General features: G+C 40.7%; 1 protein-coding gene across 8 annotated transcripts in view; it reads right to left on the bottom strand.

Moving 5' to 3' along the window:
• Nucleotides 1-15,131, bottom strand: part of prrx1 (paired related homeobox 1) — a 37,074-nt gene that overhangs the window by 15,211 nt on the left and 6,732 nt on the right. Inside the window, exons 1-5 of one of the 8 annotated variants that reach the window (XM_033028229.1) lie at nucleotides 14,750-14,994; nucleotides 13,947-14,486; nucleotides 13,511-13,770; nucleotides 9,037-9,212; nucleotides 4,422-4,597 (exon numbers count right to left, since the gene is read on the bottom strand). In XM_033028229.1, coding sequence (XP_032884120.1) covers nucleotides 4,422-4,597; nucleotides 9,037-9,212; nucleotides 13,511-13,760 — 602 coding nt within the window. In that variant the 5' untranslated portion in view covers nucleotides 13,761-13,770; nucleotides 13,947-14,486; nucleotides 14,750-14,994. Of the gene's footprint in view, nucleotides 1-4,407; nucleotides 4,598-9,036; nucleotides 9,213-13,510; nucleotides 14,487-14,749; nucleotides 14,996-15,131 lie in introns of those variants that run through there. The other 7 variants (XM_033028234.1, XM_033028230.1, XM_033028231.1 and 4 more) reach the window with 7 other exon arrangements.

Here is a 15,131-nt window from a genome sequence, read left to right as displayed (position 1 = left end):
TAAAAAACAATTATCTGAAATTAATTTTATCATATTAACATATTTAAAAGTGCCACAGAATACACCTACATTAAAGTTGTTACATTAGTGCAAGTTGTTGCTATAATATATGGAGCTACATGGGATTAACTTTGTTCTCTGGGCCCTTACTAAAGGGGTCTAAAATTTATAAAGCTCATGGGGCGGTAACTATACAATTATTTGACTCTTGCAAACTGATGGGGTGCAATATTGTATTCCATAAACCTTCTCGGTGTTTGATATCAATTTCAGCCATGCTGGAATTATTGCACTATGGGAGGGAGACTGTATCTACAGACCAAGCTTATCCACTATGTGTTGCTGAGCCAGAGGTGTGGGAGTAATATATGGGAATTTTAACAAGGTCAGATTGACTACTAAATGAAAATCCATTGGATACAAAGCAAAGTGACAAGTTGGATTCAAAATGCCTGAGTGATAGCAAAGTTTATTCTAATCATTGCTGACTGATTTACTACGGGGGTAGCTGGGCTCAATTTGATATATATATATGTATCAATGGTTTAGTCATAAAAATAAAGGACATCATTAAACCATTTGCAGAAAATGCCAAATTAGGTTTATGGTTGACACTGAATGACAAAATTCCATACTGCAGGGCAATATCAATAGGCTGAAGTGGGTAGAAAATTTGCAAATTAAATGAATCCATTTAACTGTGAAGTAATGCATTTACAGAGGAAATACACAGTAAAAGGTAAACTACTGGGAAGTGTGGAGAATCTTAAGATTGTTGGGCAGGTATAAACTTAGAACACTGAAGCACAGGAGTTTGTGCCGAACATGATGATGTTAAACTGATCTCCTCTGCCTGTACATGATCCATATCCCTCCTTGCACTTCCATCTACCTATCTAAAAGCCTCTTGAACAATCGAATATGCCTCCAAATACATCTTTATATTTTGTAACGTTATATATGTTATATAATATCTATATAATATATATATATATATATATATATATATATATATATATATATATATATATAATATATAATATATATATATATATAATATAATATATATATATATATATATATATATATATATATATATATATATATATATATATATATATATATAACATATATAACGTTACAAAATATAGCGATGTAAAGACATTAAAAAATAATGTCTTCCCTTGTATCCAAAGGATTTTCAAATAAGAGTGGCTAGGATGTTCAAAGGGGTGTGAACAATTAATTGTAAGAAAGATTAGCTAGTATTTTCTATCCTTTAGAACTGAGCAATGTGTCTCGGTTAACTGCTTGAAGTCTGAACTAGATGTGGTAAAGCAAGAGGGTAAAGTGGAAAACAGTTGTAAGAGGAAATCTATCACGCAAATAGAAATAAAGTGGTTACCGAGTGAGTTTATTTTGGCAATCTTCTTAACAGTATTGTTCTCTTAACTCTTAGCATTATTTCCTGGTAGGTTTGTAATTATTAATTTCACAGTAACATTGAAAAATATTAAATCCAATCAGTTTAAATCAATTACCTGGATTCCATGATTATATTTATTGCCCTATATTAAAATGACCCTATTTTCTACTCAGTCGTTAAGTGTGACAAACAACGATATAGAAATTGACTTCTGTGTGAAAATTATTGAGCTATTGACTGTTAATGTTGATAATATTCATCTCAATCTTTGATGGTTTCTGTTACATAGTTTTTGAAAAGTGGGAGCAAATGTTGAAAAGTATGACTGGTAACGTTCTGCTGTGTCTGTATTTTGATCTTTCTGCACGCATTATTCAAACCATCGAATAGAATTGAATTGAATAAATTTTACAGGTTGTGTAATAGGTCAATAAATGTATCAGCTTCCAACCGGTTGGAAGTTAAATTAACTTTCCCATACACTATTTCAGTCCTGTCGTTTATCCACCAAGCAGTTTGTTTAGATCTACATTGTTCGGCTTCCAAATCAAAATCATCTCCATTGTATTTTCAACATAATATTTTGCACTAAAAGTATAGTGAATATCCATTTCCAAATATAATGCTGAATTGTCAGAATTACAAATAATATAATGGAGTTCTGCCTACATGCTATTCCATTTGGGGTTTTTTTTAGCAGAGGGACAGATATTTGAATAGAGTTTCTCCATATAATGTCATGATGCCCATTTACATTAAATAGTTGCGAGAAAAGGGTGTGACTTATCCAGCCCTCTTAACTGATGAAATCACTAGAATATAGTTTCATGATATCGTGTAAAAAAAAATTGTTGCCATACTGCCTCTTAGTGTCAGCGTTAAAATATAAAGCAGATCATAGTGAGGGAAGTGAGAGTTTGCATCAATGTATAATATTTACCATTATCTGACCTCCCCTAAAAAGCATTTAGCCTTAAACATGAAAACTGATAGCAAATTAAAAAGCCATAACGGTGTAAATTAAAACGTGGAGTGCATATACTATGAATAAAGCATGGTACTAACAATATCAGATAAAACATTCACTCGATGTGACCTAGCTCTGAATTTCAAATTACACAATACTTCTGCTGCTCTCTATTTACATCCACCAGGTTAAAATCCATTGCTATGATTGCTATGAAGAACACACTACTGAAAGATCTCTTTCCTGAATCCACTAATTAACAAAGAACAAACTTTTAACAAGTCACAGCTGGTTCCTGGTGAGTATGAGATGAACCATCAAAAAATTAACCATCTAATTGCAGATTCCATTTGCAACAGAAAAAATACTCTCAAAATCTGGATGTATAATAGCTCGTAATTATTGTTTTAAGTTCAGTCTCTTGAAAGATGGAAAGGCAATCTAGTTATAATTATGATATTTAACCATGTATGTATGGTGCAGTGAGTGGAATTGATTGAAAATGCAATAACGTTATTTACTCTTGTGGTGGTGCTTGGAAAAAATATTATTCTTCTCCTTAAGTGCAATGGGGAATGGCTTCATTTGATTTTAAATAATTAAATTTGAAAATAGCCATCAAGTATCAAGCTTAAAGAATGAACATTGGTATTTGGATCACCTGAATTTCAAGAGTCAAATGCACCAGGTGGAGTAACATTTGAACATGGATTTGGAATACTTATTCTCCAAAGAACATTTAACATCCTCAGTAAGAACACTCTCAATATCCTGCATTTTAATTTACCTTAATCAATGTGTGCTATTTCAGTATTAAGTACAGTAAAGGTTATATACTGAATATGAGTTCATGCCTGTGAGTTGAATTTGAGATTCCATTTATAAATTTTGAATTCATAGGAAATATTTTAATGTTTTATATACCTTCCTAAATCTTTTGAATAATGCTGCACATTGATTAACATTTTGTTCCTTAACTATGGTTCAAATGGGAAATGAGTTCCTTGTTCATAATTCAGTTCCTTATTTACCACTGCTAACAGTCTGCTGCCAAAGTGCTGGCTTTGTTTTCCTTCCATTTTAAATTGCCATGGGGACATTGATGTTTTGCTGCCAAGAAACATGCCTTCTGAAATGTTTATTACTTTCTGTCCTGATGATCTGAAGCAAAGAGTACCAGCTACCTGGAGACATTTTTCTGACAAAGACAGGTGATAGCACAGGTGCACATTTCTTTGGCCACATTGGGACCTTTATTGAGTCCAGCTGGGGATAGGGAATTGCTGGATGGGCTCTACCCTAGTCAAACTTCCTGCCAAATTTCCCTTAGATTATGGATTATAGATTAATTCGGAACCATTTCTCAGTCTGAATGTACGTCACAACAAAATCTCCAACGGATCATTGCCACTGCATTGAGAACGAGCTCACGCTTCACTGATATTCACCAGTCCCTGGCCTGTAGGTAATTATCTAATTATGTAATTCTATTGAATTGTCTGTTCCTTGTGGTGCTTGCACTTGCCCAAGAAAACACTTTAAGCATCTTTTATTTTCGACAACACCTTCCATTTTATAGGGAAGATCCAAAGGGCTTGCCAACTGAAGCACCTTTGAAATCCAGTCACCTCTATAAATTTGAAGCTGATACCGCACATATCCACTATTCTGCATGCACCGCATTCATATAACACTGCAGTTAAGCAGTTGACATATTACATCCGTTAACCAAAGGACTAAACCAGGATAAGTGTCCCTGGATTCGGATGGTTTCATTTTAGTTATGCTTAGAGAGAAATTGATGGTCATATTTGAATTGTTCTCAGTTCGGAGTTAAAACCAGACTGCATGATCTGGAATCGGGGATTATAGCATCCAATTGTTTACACGTATGGACGATATGAAATACAGCGTCATGTAGGGCCAGTTAAATCGGAGTCTTGGAGGCTGCAGTCAGGAGAGATTGGCTGCGACTATACAAAGTCAATTTCCAGACAATATATATCTATATTACCAATAAGAGATTACCCATATGGAGATGTCGTTCCCCAGGACAGGTAATCCTGGGCTCTTGGCGCTGGGCGCGGCGCCATCGGCTGCTCCACCGCCTCTCCGCTGAATGACTTGAGGATGGACGCATTTTTACTGGCCAATAAGGCCCTCTCGTTTCGACGGAATTTCGCCCTTCTGTTTTGAAACCAAACCTGGGAGAAGAGGGAGAACAAACAAAAATAAATCCCGTGCGTTTATCCTTTCCAATGTTGACCAAAACAGATGGGGCCATTTTCTGGGAGACTCAAATGGCTGCAGGTGCTGAAATCTTTAGTGACATTAAAAAACACAAAAGTGCTGGAGAGACTCAGCGGCTCCTTCAGGCAGCGGCCGCGGAAGCAATGGACAGACCCGTGTCTCAGATAGACACAAAATGCTGGAGTAACTCAGCGGGACAGGCAGCACCTCTGGGTGGAAGGAATGGGCGACGATTCGGGTCGAGACCCTTATTGGAGAGGAAGACTCAGCGACAAGGAAGGATAAGGTGTCAAAACGAAATATCAAAAGAGATAAAAGCTCATGGAAAATTTAGAATCGATCATTGTTAGCTAGAAGAAGGTGACAACAAAGCAAACAGAGATAAAATGTAATCAGGGAGACGCATGGTCCTACATAGATCATGTATCAGGTTCATCCCCTCGCAGATGCTGTCTGGTCAGCTGAGTTCCTACAGCGCTTTACTTGTGGCTCTGTTTCTTGCCGGGCCAAAATTTGTATCGCTCATTACATTCTATAACGGGGCATAGCCCGAGTAAAGCGTTCTGGCGAGCCCTTTAGGGATCGTCATTTGATCGGGAGAAAATGGCTTTGATGATGCAATCTCAAGAGACAAGAGCTACAGAGGGGATATTTTGGGAGACAACATTAAAGTTGTATTTTTGAAATGTTATTTTGATTTTGGACGTTAACCAAAAATACCCCCACTGCTGTACCATCATCAAACCTTAGGAGCAAGTTCTGGCAGGCGGAACGAATAGACTAGTTGTACATCTTCTCAACTAGCCATCTGTAGTAAAGGTTTATGAGTGTGACCATTCCATACCACTGGGTTCCTCAAGTAGATACACTAGAATTCAAACATATTTTAAACGGGCTTGGTTGTTTAACCATTAGAATATTTTGCTGAAAGTTTTGTTTAAATGGAAACTAGTTTCAGAATACATCTACGTATTGAGCCTGATGAAGGGTCTGGACCAGAAACGCCGTCTGTTCATTCCTTTCCCAGATGCTGCCTGACCCACTGGATTCCTCCAGCACGTTGTGTTTGTCCAAGATTCTAGCATCTGCAGTGCCTTGCCTCTCCCGTCTACATCTAAACAAACGTCAGAAAGACATAAAAAGCTAAACCAACTCCGCGCGTCGGGCAGCACCTCTGGAGAAAAAAGATTAGGTGACGTTTCGGGTCGAGGCCCTTTTTCGGAACCGAAACGTCGCCTAGTCATTTTCTCCAGAGATGCTGCCTGACCCGCTGAGTCACTCCAGTGTTTTGTGTCTTTCTTCGGTTTAAACCAGCATCTGCTGTTCCTTCCTACAGATACATCTTAAACGTGTTCGTTACCTAATGAAGAGCTTACCTGGCAACGACATGCCACGTAAAATACAACTCTTTCACAGGCTGTGGCGGCGTGAAAGGACAGTTAGCTGTTGGGGAACTGAATTGGGGACTGTATGTTGGAGACTGAACGCCAGCGTTATAAATCTTTTCTGGACACTCCCAGCACAAGTTTCAAATCTATTCAAGAGCAGGGAGAATTACTTTACTGCCAGCGAGACGGGGACGGACTGTTGCTTCTGTTGTAAACAATCCAAAAACCAACCCTCAATATCCACATTACTCATTATTCACGACATCCTTCCTGCTTTACTGGAAGATAGTGGACGGCTCCCATTCACTTGAAACGAAACCAAACTGCACCATCTCGCTTCTGGGGTGAATCCGCACAGCCCAATATATGTTATTTTTATTTTTTATTTCGAATAAGGATTCTTGGAAATAGGAATCTAATTAGTGCCCAGTTTTTTTTTAAACACCCAAGGGATTGACCAAAAATACAATATTTTGCAAATCATTTCTAGATAAACTGTTACGAACAATTTGCGGATTTAAAAGTTGGCGAATTGTCAGTCCATTTTGAATGACCTTGCTGACCTATTAAAACAAATTTACAATTCTACCTAAAGAACTTCGCTGTTTAAACAAATGATTGATCTAACATTTTCCTGATGGAAATAAAAATTGGAAGGAATTTTAATTCGTAGAGTGCGGAGGCTGTCGTGCGAACCGGCTCGCGTTTTAAAGTGTTTGACCTACAGCATGGGAATAAAGGTAGACAGTGAGAGGATGATGTCTCCTATCTTTCCTGCTGAATTTGAAAATAGGGAAATGTGAATATATACATGAGCCCAATACCTGGGAACATAATGTGAGGGAAGGAATTCTAGATGCTGGTTTAAACCGAAGATAGACACAAAAAGGAATGGGTGACGTTTCGGGTCGAGAACCCTTCTTCAGACCTCTCTCGTTTCCCTTTCCCATCAGAACAAGGGTCTCGATCCGAAACGTCACCCATTCCTTCTCTCCAGAGATGCTGCCTGTCCCGCTGAGTTACTCCAGCTTTTTGTGTCAACCTGGGAACATAGGTTCCCCTCCCATCTGCGTGGTAAAACAGAGATTGTCCTAGACTTCCACCCCGACCTGCTGATAAAGCATGTTCTCAAAATATCGAGAAATACACACAGGCCGTCAGCATACGTCAACATTTTAACATAAAGCAACATGTCTGTGATTCCGCCTCCTCTACGATAACGTTTTAACGCAGACTCGCTACCACAGCATTCGTTTGTTCTATATCTCACTACATCACTGTTTTCATCTCTCGTTTCCATTTCCCCTGACTAGTCTGAAGAAGGGTCTCGACTCGAAGTGTCACCCATTCCTTCTCTCCAGAGATGCTGCCTGTCCCGCTGAGTTACTCCAACATTTTGTGTCTAACTTCGGTTTAAACCAGCATCTGCAGTTCCTTCCTACACGTGGTACGTTGGATCCTCACTGGACAACGGAAGGATTGAAGAATATACCGACACCATTATTTCATTTTCTGATTTACGCACAATTATTGATTTGGAGTCCTTGTGATTGGGAGATTTCGGTTCTCAGCTTGAAGGCACAATTGCTTAAGGTGTGAAGCTTCCCCTGGTTTCTTACATTGGGATTCGTGGGAGTCGGGGATTTCATTCCGCACCCAAGTCTCGAGATGGAAATAGTTAATGCGGGAGATTTTTTTCAATGTTCTGGCTTTCGGGTTTCGTTTATAAGCTCACAACAGGACATTAACTCCTCTACAGTTCAAGGTCCATCTTCAGAATTGGAGTTATGTCTACAATACATTGTGATGCGTCGCTCCATATCATTTACTTACCAGAAGTGTTTATCCATAACATTGCATTATGTGGCACTAATTGGCTAATACGCCCATTTTACCAGGAAAAGCCTGGTCAAGCAAAAATATTGAAATGTGCGGACGGACAATGAATGCCCATGAATTCGTTCATGTATTACATTGACCAGGGAGACGATGGAACCCAGATAATAGCATTGCAGCGCGTAACTAAATTAATCTAAAACACATTCATCATGATGAGTCGCTCAAAACATTAAAATATAATGTTCTGTATCTTCAAGTTGAAAAGGAATTTGCTTGGTTCATGATCCCACCCTTTAGTATATTGGATTTTAAATCTAACACCAATGCACAAATTATTTCGATTGTAGCGTTTGATAAACTTGGTGACACGGGCTCAGAGAAACGATGTTTTGAATAAAAGTTGGACAATATTGTGATAATAATATCAGAACCGCAAATGGGATATATTCATTCCAGCTCGCACCGTGCGGTTGAGATCTGTCGTTGCCATTCTTACAGCGTATTTGCTTTTGGAATGAACACCCTGCCTGACAGGCAGGTCACTGAGTGCCCATTTCCAGTCACGCTAATGCTGAATCCAACTACATATATGCTATCATTCTCGAGAATACGAGGACTCCATTAAATGTCAGACGCCAGTTATAGAAATCCTTTAGTCTTTGGTTTGTTTAATGTCCCATAATTTGGAAATGGATATTTTGAACATGTTCATAGAATTAAAGACTGAGCAAGATATACAAACATTGTTAAATAAATTATTGTGCTCTCAAAACATGTTTGGGTCTTGTACAGGTGACATGATAAATACGTTTAAGCATTTATGCGTATTGTACATTAAAAAGTGCACTAATAATTCAGTGCCCTAATCCAGACTGTTTATGATGGCAGTTGCTTTATTTTGTGCTTTATTGAAGTGAAAGCAACAAAAAAAGGGGGGGGGGGGCGGGGAAGAGTATTCAGCTGCTCTTAATATAGGGGAAACATCACATGCCGCACAGATAACGATGTGGGCAACAGCAGAGAGTACATAACCTGTAAAAATAGGTTTAAAAAAAATCTCTCTACTTGCTTTCTCTATTCCTTTACACAAACCATGGATAAATCAAAATACACCGCCCTGGAAAGGCAATTATCTCAAAATATGAAACTGAATATAAAGAAGCTACCTGGACTCTGGCCTCGGTGAGGTTGACTCTTCTGGCCAGATCCTCGCGTACAAATGCGTCCGGGTAATGCGTCCGCTCGAAAACCCTCTCCAGAGCCTGCAGTTGGCTGCTGTTGAATGTGGTCCTGTTCCTCCTCTGCTTCCGCTTCTTCTTCTGCTCTGTGTTTATTTTATCACCTACACTCCATAAAAACAATTATACGCACCGTTTAATCAGTTAGCACTTGCGGAATTAAACGAGAAAGAAGGCTCTAGTTGGAGTACAAGGGATGTGAAGAACACACTGTTTGTGCAGTTCGGTTGTAGCCTGTCTCTCTGTCTTATGGCCGCGCATATCCGTCAAATATCTCTCCGCGAAGGTTAATGACTATCATTCTGTTAAAACTACTGCTAGGTTTTAACTGGAGAAGGAAGGGAGAGACAACACAATCTATGCACTTCAAACATTGCCATTTCGCACTTGGAATTGTCTGCAAAACTGGTCGATCGCCCCAAGCGAAGGGCAAATGTTCAGACCAAACGGCCATTTGATCCTGAACAATTATTTAATAAATGTGGCATGAGTAAGAAAGAACTGCAGATGCTGGTTTAAACCGAAGATAGACCCCAAAAGCTGGAGTAACTCAGCGGGACAGGCTAGCATGTTCTCTCCGTAGGTGAGTTTTACATTTGTAGCTATTTGATATGACTTCAGCAACAGTTTATCCTGTTGCTTTTCGAACCCTTTTACAGTCCTATTTTTTTTTTAAATAAATCATAAAGGGATCATAAAATAGGGCTTGTGTGCTCCATGTTTATCCAACGTTATTTCTGCCCTGAATACCTGGGGCTGCATCTTCCATTTAACTAAACCGTTTCTTTTATCTTTATTTCTCATTTCCAAAATCAGGCTCATGCTTTGATTGATGAGTGGATTAGCGGTTGTAAGCATCAATATTGTCCCAAGAAGTACAGGTTTCCCGAGCTATAATTGAAACAGAAACCACGACAGGGAACTTCCTAGAACAGGAAACTTGCGCGAGGAAAGAGAAATATTTAGCTAAGATATTTCCCTTTGTCCATTAAAGGGCAGTTCTTACAGTGGCTGAAACGGCAATGGAATGGCCATCCTACCAATGAAAACCGTGTCTCCTGCAGGAGTCTCCAAGCAATTCCAGATTCCCCCCCCCCCCCCCCCCCCCCCCCCCCCCATGATCTGACTGTATACTGAAGAATAATATAATTATATGATGGATGCGAGTTACATATTGTACGAGTTAACTGTTGTGATACAATAGACTGGGCACTATACTGCATTAACAAATAGCCACCCGTTCATGATGGATAGTTGAGCTTTAGCGCGGAAAATAGGTGCTTTTGATGGCATTGCAATTTTATAGCAGTGAATGTGGTACATGTTGATTTGAGAAAAAAGCCACTTGCTTGAATCGGTTAATGCACCTGGTTTAATCGATGCCTGTTTCTCACATCCATTGAAGAAATGGCTACAAAGCTTGAAGTGCCAGCGGGTTGTGCATTCCAATTTAGGTATTTCTTAGACAATTTATTTCTGTTGCGGTGTCGGGTTGTATTCCAACCCTCCTCCAGATTCGAACTTGCATTCCTGTGCCCCTTTACAAGGGTGCGTGAATAGGTTTGTAATCTTGCGCAAGTCAATCTGTATTTTATGATTTCGTTGACGGCTGCAAGCAACTGTTAACGAACAGTTGATTCCGCCCGAAAATGCTTCAGATCAAGGCTTAAGCAAATCACAATCTCCGTAGATAGACACAAAACGCTGGAGTAACTCAGCGGGGCAGACAGCATCTCTGGAGAGAAGGAATGGGTGACGTTTCGGGTCGAGACCCTTCTTCAGACTGGTTAGGGATAAGGAAAACGAGAGATATAGACGGTGATGTGGAGTGTCTATCTTCGGTTTAAACCAGCATCTGCCGTTCCTTCTTACTCATAATCTCCGTATATATCCAGTTGAGACCTTCTGACCTTCACTGAAATAATTCTTATTGTCAAACGCTAAATAATTATTTACAGCTGTAACCGATGACTTTACGAATCAGATTAATAAATAGCAACTTTCTTGCTGTAACATTATAACGGCCGTGTTTCTTGATTGTTTGCCTTCCAATCTACCAGGAAAAACCAACCGGTGAAAGGTTATGCAACAAAACACTTCCGCAGTGAGCCTCATTCTATCTGTATTGTAATTATCCGCCAACCTCATGCGAACCTGTGACAACACATGATATCCGTTCTACACATGCAACCACTTCTTTATTACTTCAAAAGGAAAGCAAATTAGGTTTCTAACGCCACTAGAAATGGTGTCACGTTGTTTTAATTGTATAACTCCTCTTCAGTTTACTTTCCGACTTGCGGACGAGTCGGTCTGTGCCTGGCTGCCGCAAGTGTTTAAACGTGTCGACTGAATGGATCATCCCCTGTGTTTAGGTGAGAGCACCCAACACTCTGCCTAGGGTGACACTAGCTGCTTAGCGATGAACCACTGCAGGGCACTTCTTCCAAAAAAAAACCTGGTGCTGCTTTGGTTAAACGGCTTTGGTTAATATCACATCCCTTGGAGGCCAGCGGTTAATTCCGGGCCTTTAAACTTGGGAGCTTTATAAGGCGGGATGGGTCTCCATTTGAAAGCGTGTACTAACTTGATAGAACGGACTGGACTCCCTTTCCTCTCCTCAAATATTCCCTTGGCTTAATACCCGGCATTACCAAACTTGTTATAAATATAAAATGGTCTCAACCAGCAACGTGTTCCGTAATTGGACTGTTAAAATGTAGCGGGGGCAACTATAAACTATAAAATGTTAGTCGTCGTTTCCCGGGGCCCTGTTCAGAATGTCAGACTGGTTGTGTTGCTCGGGGCAGATTCTCAGACCAGGGGATCAAGGCAGATCTCCGGTCAGGGGCACATTGCCGGCGCCGAGCCACATCTGCTGTGCTGTCAGAGAAATGTAAAGGGGTGGGGGCTGATGAATTTAGGCCAGGCTGGCTCAATAAGCCGTATCTAATGGTCAGTAGAGGTCTCTGGAGGGAAAGGGAAGAAAGGGGGGGGGGGGGGGGGGTAGAGAGAGACATTCTGAACACCACACATCAATCAGACAGCATCGAACTCACTCTGATCCACAGGCAGGCGGAAAACATCTAACAATCTTTATCTTAACTGCACTAGGATGAAAGAAGCAGAGAATTTACACGCTTTTCCCTTATCTTTTATTAGCAAACTGGTGCCAGCACTGGAAGAGAATCGAATTTTCAGGGGCTTGTTTAAAAAAAAACATAACTGAAGCAAATAAAACTGACTGCCCCACAACAAATCATGTTCCAATTGATCTTCTTTTCCCATCTGGGCCTCCATCTATGTAGGGTAGATAGTTTAAATAATTCTTCGCATTCCCTTATATTCGGCGCTTACGGAAAATGCAACAGATTCAAGTGTTCCTGGTTGTGGAAATTATTTCACTTCAAAAAATGATAAAAATCGGAGTTATTCCGAGCACAGGGAGAGAGTGAGTTTTGGCCAGCCTGTTGCCGTGGATAATTGGAAGTAAATGTTTCCTTAACTTCACATGCGAGGCATGATTCATTGAAAACAAAGATGTCGTCTTTTATCGTTGATGCATGACCAATCAATTTATCAATCTAATCAGATTAGCTGTCATTACCAGTGATGTTGTCTGTGGGGACACTTAAAGCACTTTTGTCAAATTCAATACGTCCACTTGTAATGGCTACACATGTTCTCAGATAATGAACGATCAAAAGCAATATGGTTTTGCTAATGGGGCCGACGCATTGCTAAATAGTTGGACGGCACAACTCTGAATTTACAATAATCCCTCTTTGCCAAATCAATTGTATTTAATGGCGTTATCCATATAGACATGACCTTGAAATATTCTCCATTGGTATAATGTGGTCGACCAGAACGCAACAGCCTACATCTCTCTCCATGCTGTCCTACTCCAATACTCACATTGCATTGTAACATTACTGCTTGAAGTCACAACTATTGACATTGGCTGTTAATTCTCAGTCTCTGAGTCAGTCGTTTCTGTTTTCCTACATACCTGTACTTCTTCTTTTCAGTATGAAACATTAGTTAGTTAGATCGCACTGTGTTAGGGGGCGAAACTCGATATAGATTATTTTAAATTTCCACTACACCCAAAACATATTCGCATTAGGGAAATTCTGTAAATAGCAGGCGAGAATACGGGATATCTTGCATAAGTGTGTTGTTCTTCACCCGCCCCCCTCCGCAAAACATTTACCTCCATCTGCCTCATAAAAGGCGCCTCGGGACTGTGCCAAGCGACATCTCCAAGCTTCCGTAATAACAAACGGCTCCACGACATTTACACGTACGTGTTAATGCGATGATCACTCTTTGCGCCACAGTGATAATCCCGTTAGTAAACCCTTGTCCCCCATTTCATTTATGTTTTGTTCACACTTACTTTCTTGTTGGGGAGTGTCACTGCCGCTGGTCACCGCCGGGGACTCGAGCAGTTTCCTGCCCGCCTCACTCACACCCTCGTCGGCCTGCTGAAGATTCATCTCCCCCACTTCTTCCAGATCCAGCAGGTGACTCACCGTGAAGTTCTTTTTAGACTGTAAATTGTCCATGCTGGCTGTGATAGTATTCTCCAAGCGAGTGGGTACAGAGGACGCTTGCCTGTCCATTACGTGGGGATAATTCGAGGTCATGGCTTAGGTACTATTTTTGTTGAAAACAAAATGTATATATACAAATTCTATTAATCTTCTGAACCTCGGCACCTTTCGCCTCCAGTTGAGGCCAATTCTGTCAGAATAGGTCTCCACACACTTGAACCCCACGCCGGAAAAAATCAAATCGTTAAAAAAGAGAAAAAATGAGCAAACTTTCCTTACAGTCGGTAACTTCTCCGGCGCCAATGCAACAGCAGTACATAGTCAGGAACTTGAAGAAAAGTTGTCCTTCCTTCTTGACTCACATAGGTGACATCAGTTTAGAAAGAATGATGTTTTGCAGATGTACAAGTGAGGTTTCTCAACTTACTCTGGTTTAAGAGAGAGAGACACACACACACACAGGAGGGTAAAATAGTTTTTGGTTGGAAGATTCTAGGCGGGGGAACTCTGAAGTGTGCAATACTTCTGCTTGCAGAAAAAAAAGGCCTTTCTGGCACTTCAAAAGCCAGCGGAGTGCCGTCCAGGGATTGTTTTGCGCCGAATAAATTAAAATTGGTGACCCCAGGGAGACGAGATTCTGGTAATACAGGCCTGTAATTACGTGGCAAAGCCCCTGTGTTCTGTACCTCTGACGTTCTACAGACCCCTCTCCATCACAGCACTCCCACCACTTTGATTAGAGCGGGCAAGTGAAACCTTTGCTCTCTTGTAATCTGTCCTCGGATCCCTTTGTAATTCGTTAGAAGACGTAATTATCATCTGAAAAATATATAAAAAAAGAGAGAAGCTGACAGCCAGGAAAATACTTCAAAGAGTCAGCTTGTTTATCTATCCCGTCAACTCACCCAGACTTGTTTTGCATTGCGGTTAAATAACTAATTTGCATGTTTTATACCAATCGTGGAGCACCTTCCCCTCCCCCTCCCCTTCAAAAAAAAAAGAATCCGCTTTTCCTTTGCATACGGCCATAAATAGTTCCTTGCTTCAGGCGAAAGAAAATATTACAAGGGCCATGTACTCACCTACACAAGCAACGCCAAGTCAACTTTGTGGCAAAAAGAGTTAATCCAATGGCCCTAACTTACATTTTCAATCACCAGGCTGACAGAAACCGTACCCGGTGCGTTTGAACGTGACCTGGGCTCCTGCGCCTGCCGGCACTGGCGGGAGGGACGCTCCTAGTTCGAGCAACACAGACCCAGTGATCTTGCCTGTGTGCAGCCAGCCCGGCCAGCATTTAGCTTTTGTTTCACTTGTGCAGCAGCGATCAGAACCGCACGGATCGGGGGAGGGAGGGGGAGGGGGGGGGGGGGGGGGGGGGGGGGGGGGGTGAGAGGGAGGGAAATGCCAGAAGTTTTTTCACGAATAGGCATTTTCAGTTGTGTTTTTTTTTCTGTTTGGCGA

The sequence above is a fragment of the Amblyraja radiata genome, chromosome 10 (assembly GCF_010909765.2).
Source record: "Amblyraja radiata isolate CabotCenter1 chromosome 10, sAmbRad1.1.pri, whole genome shotgun sequence".
NCBI lineage: Eukaryota > Metazoa > Chordata > Chondrichthyes > Rajiformes > Rajidae > Amblyraja > Amblyraja radiata.
The sequence above is the reverse complement of the archived record's forward strand: the minus strand, read 5'-3'. Positions and strand labels throughout refer to the sequence as shown.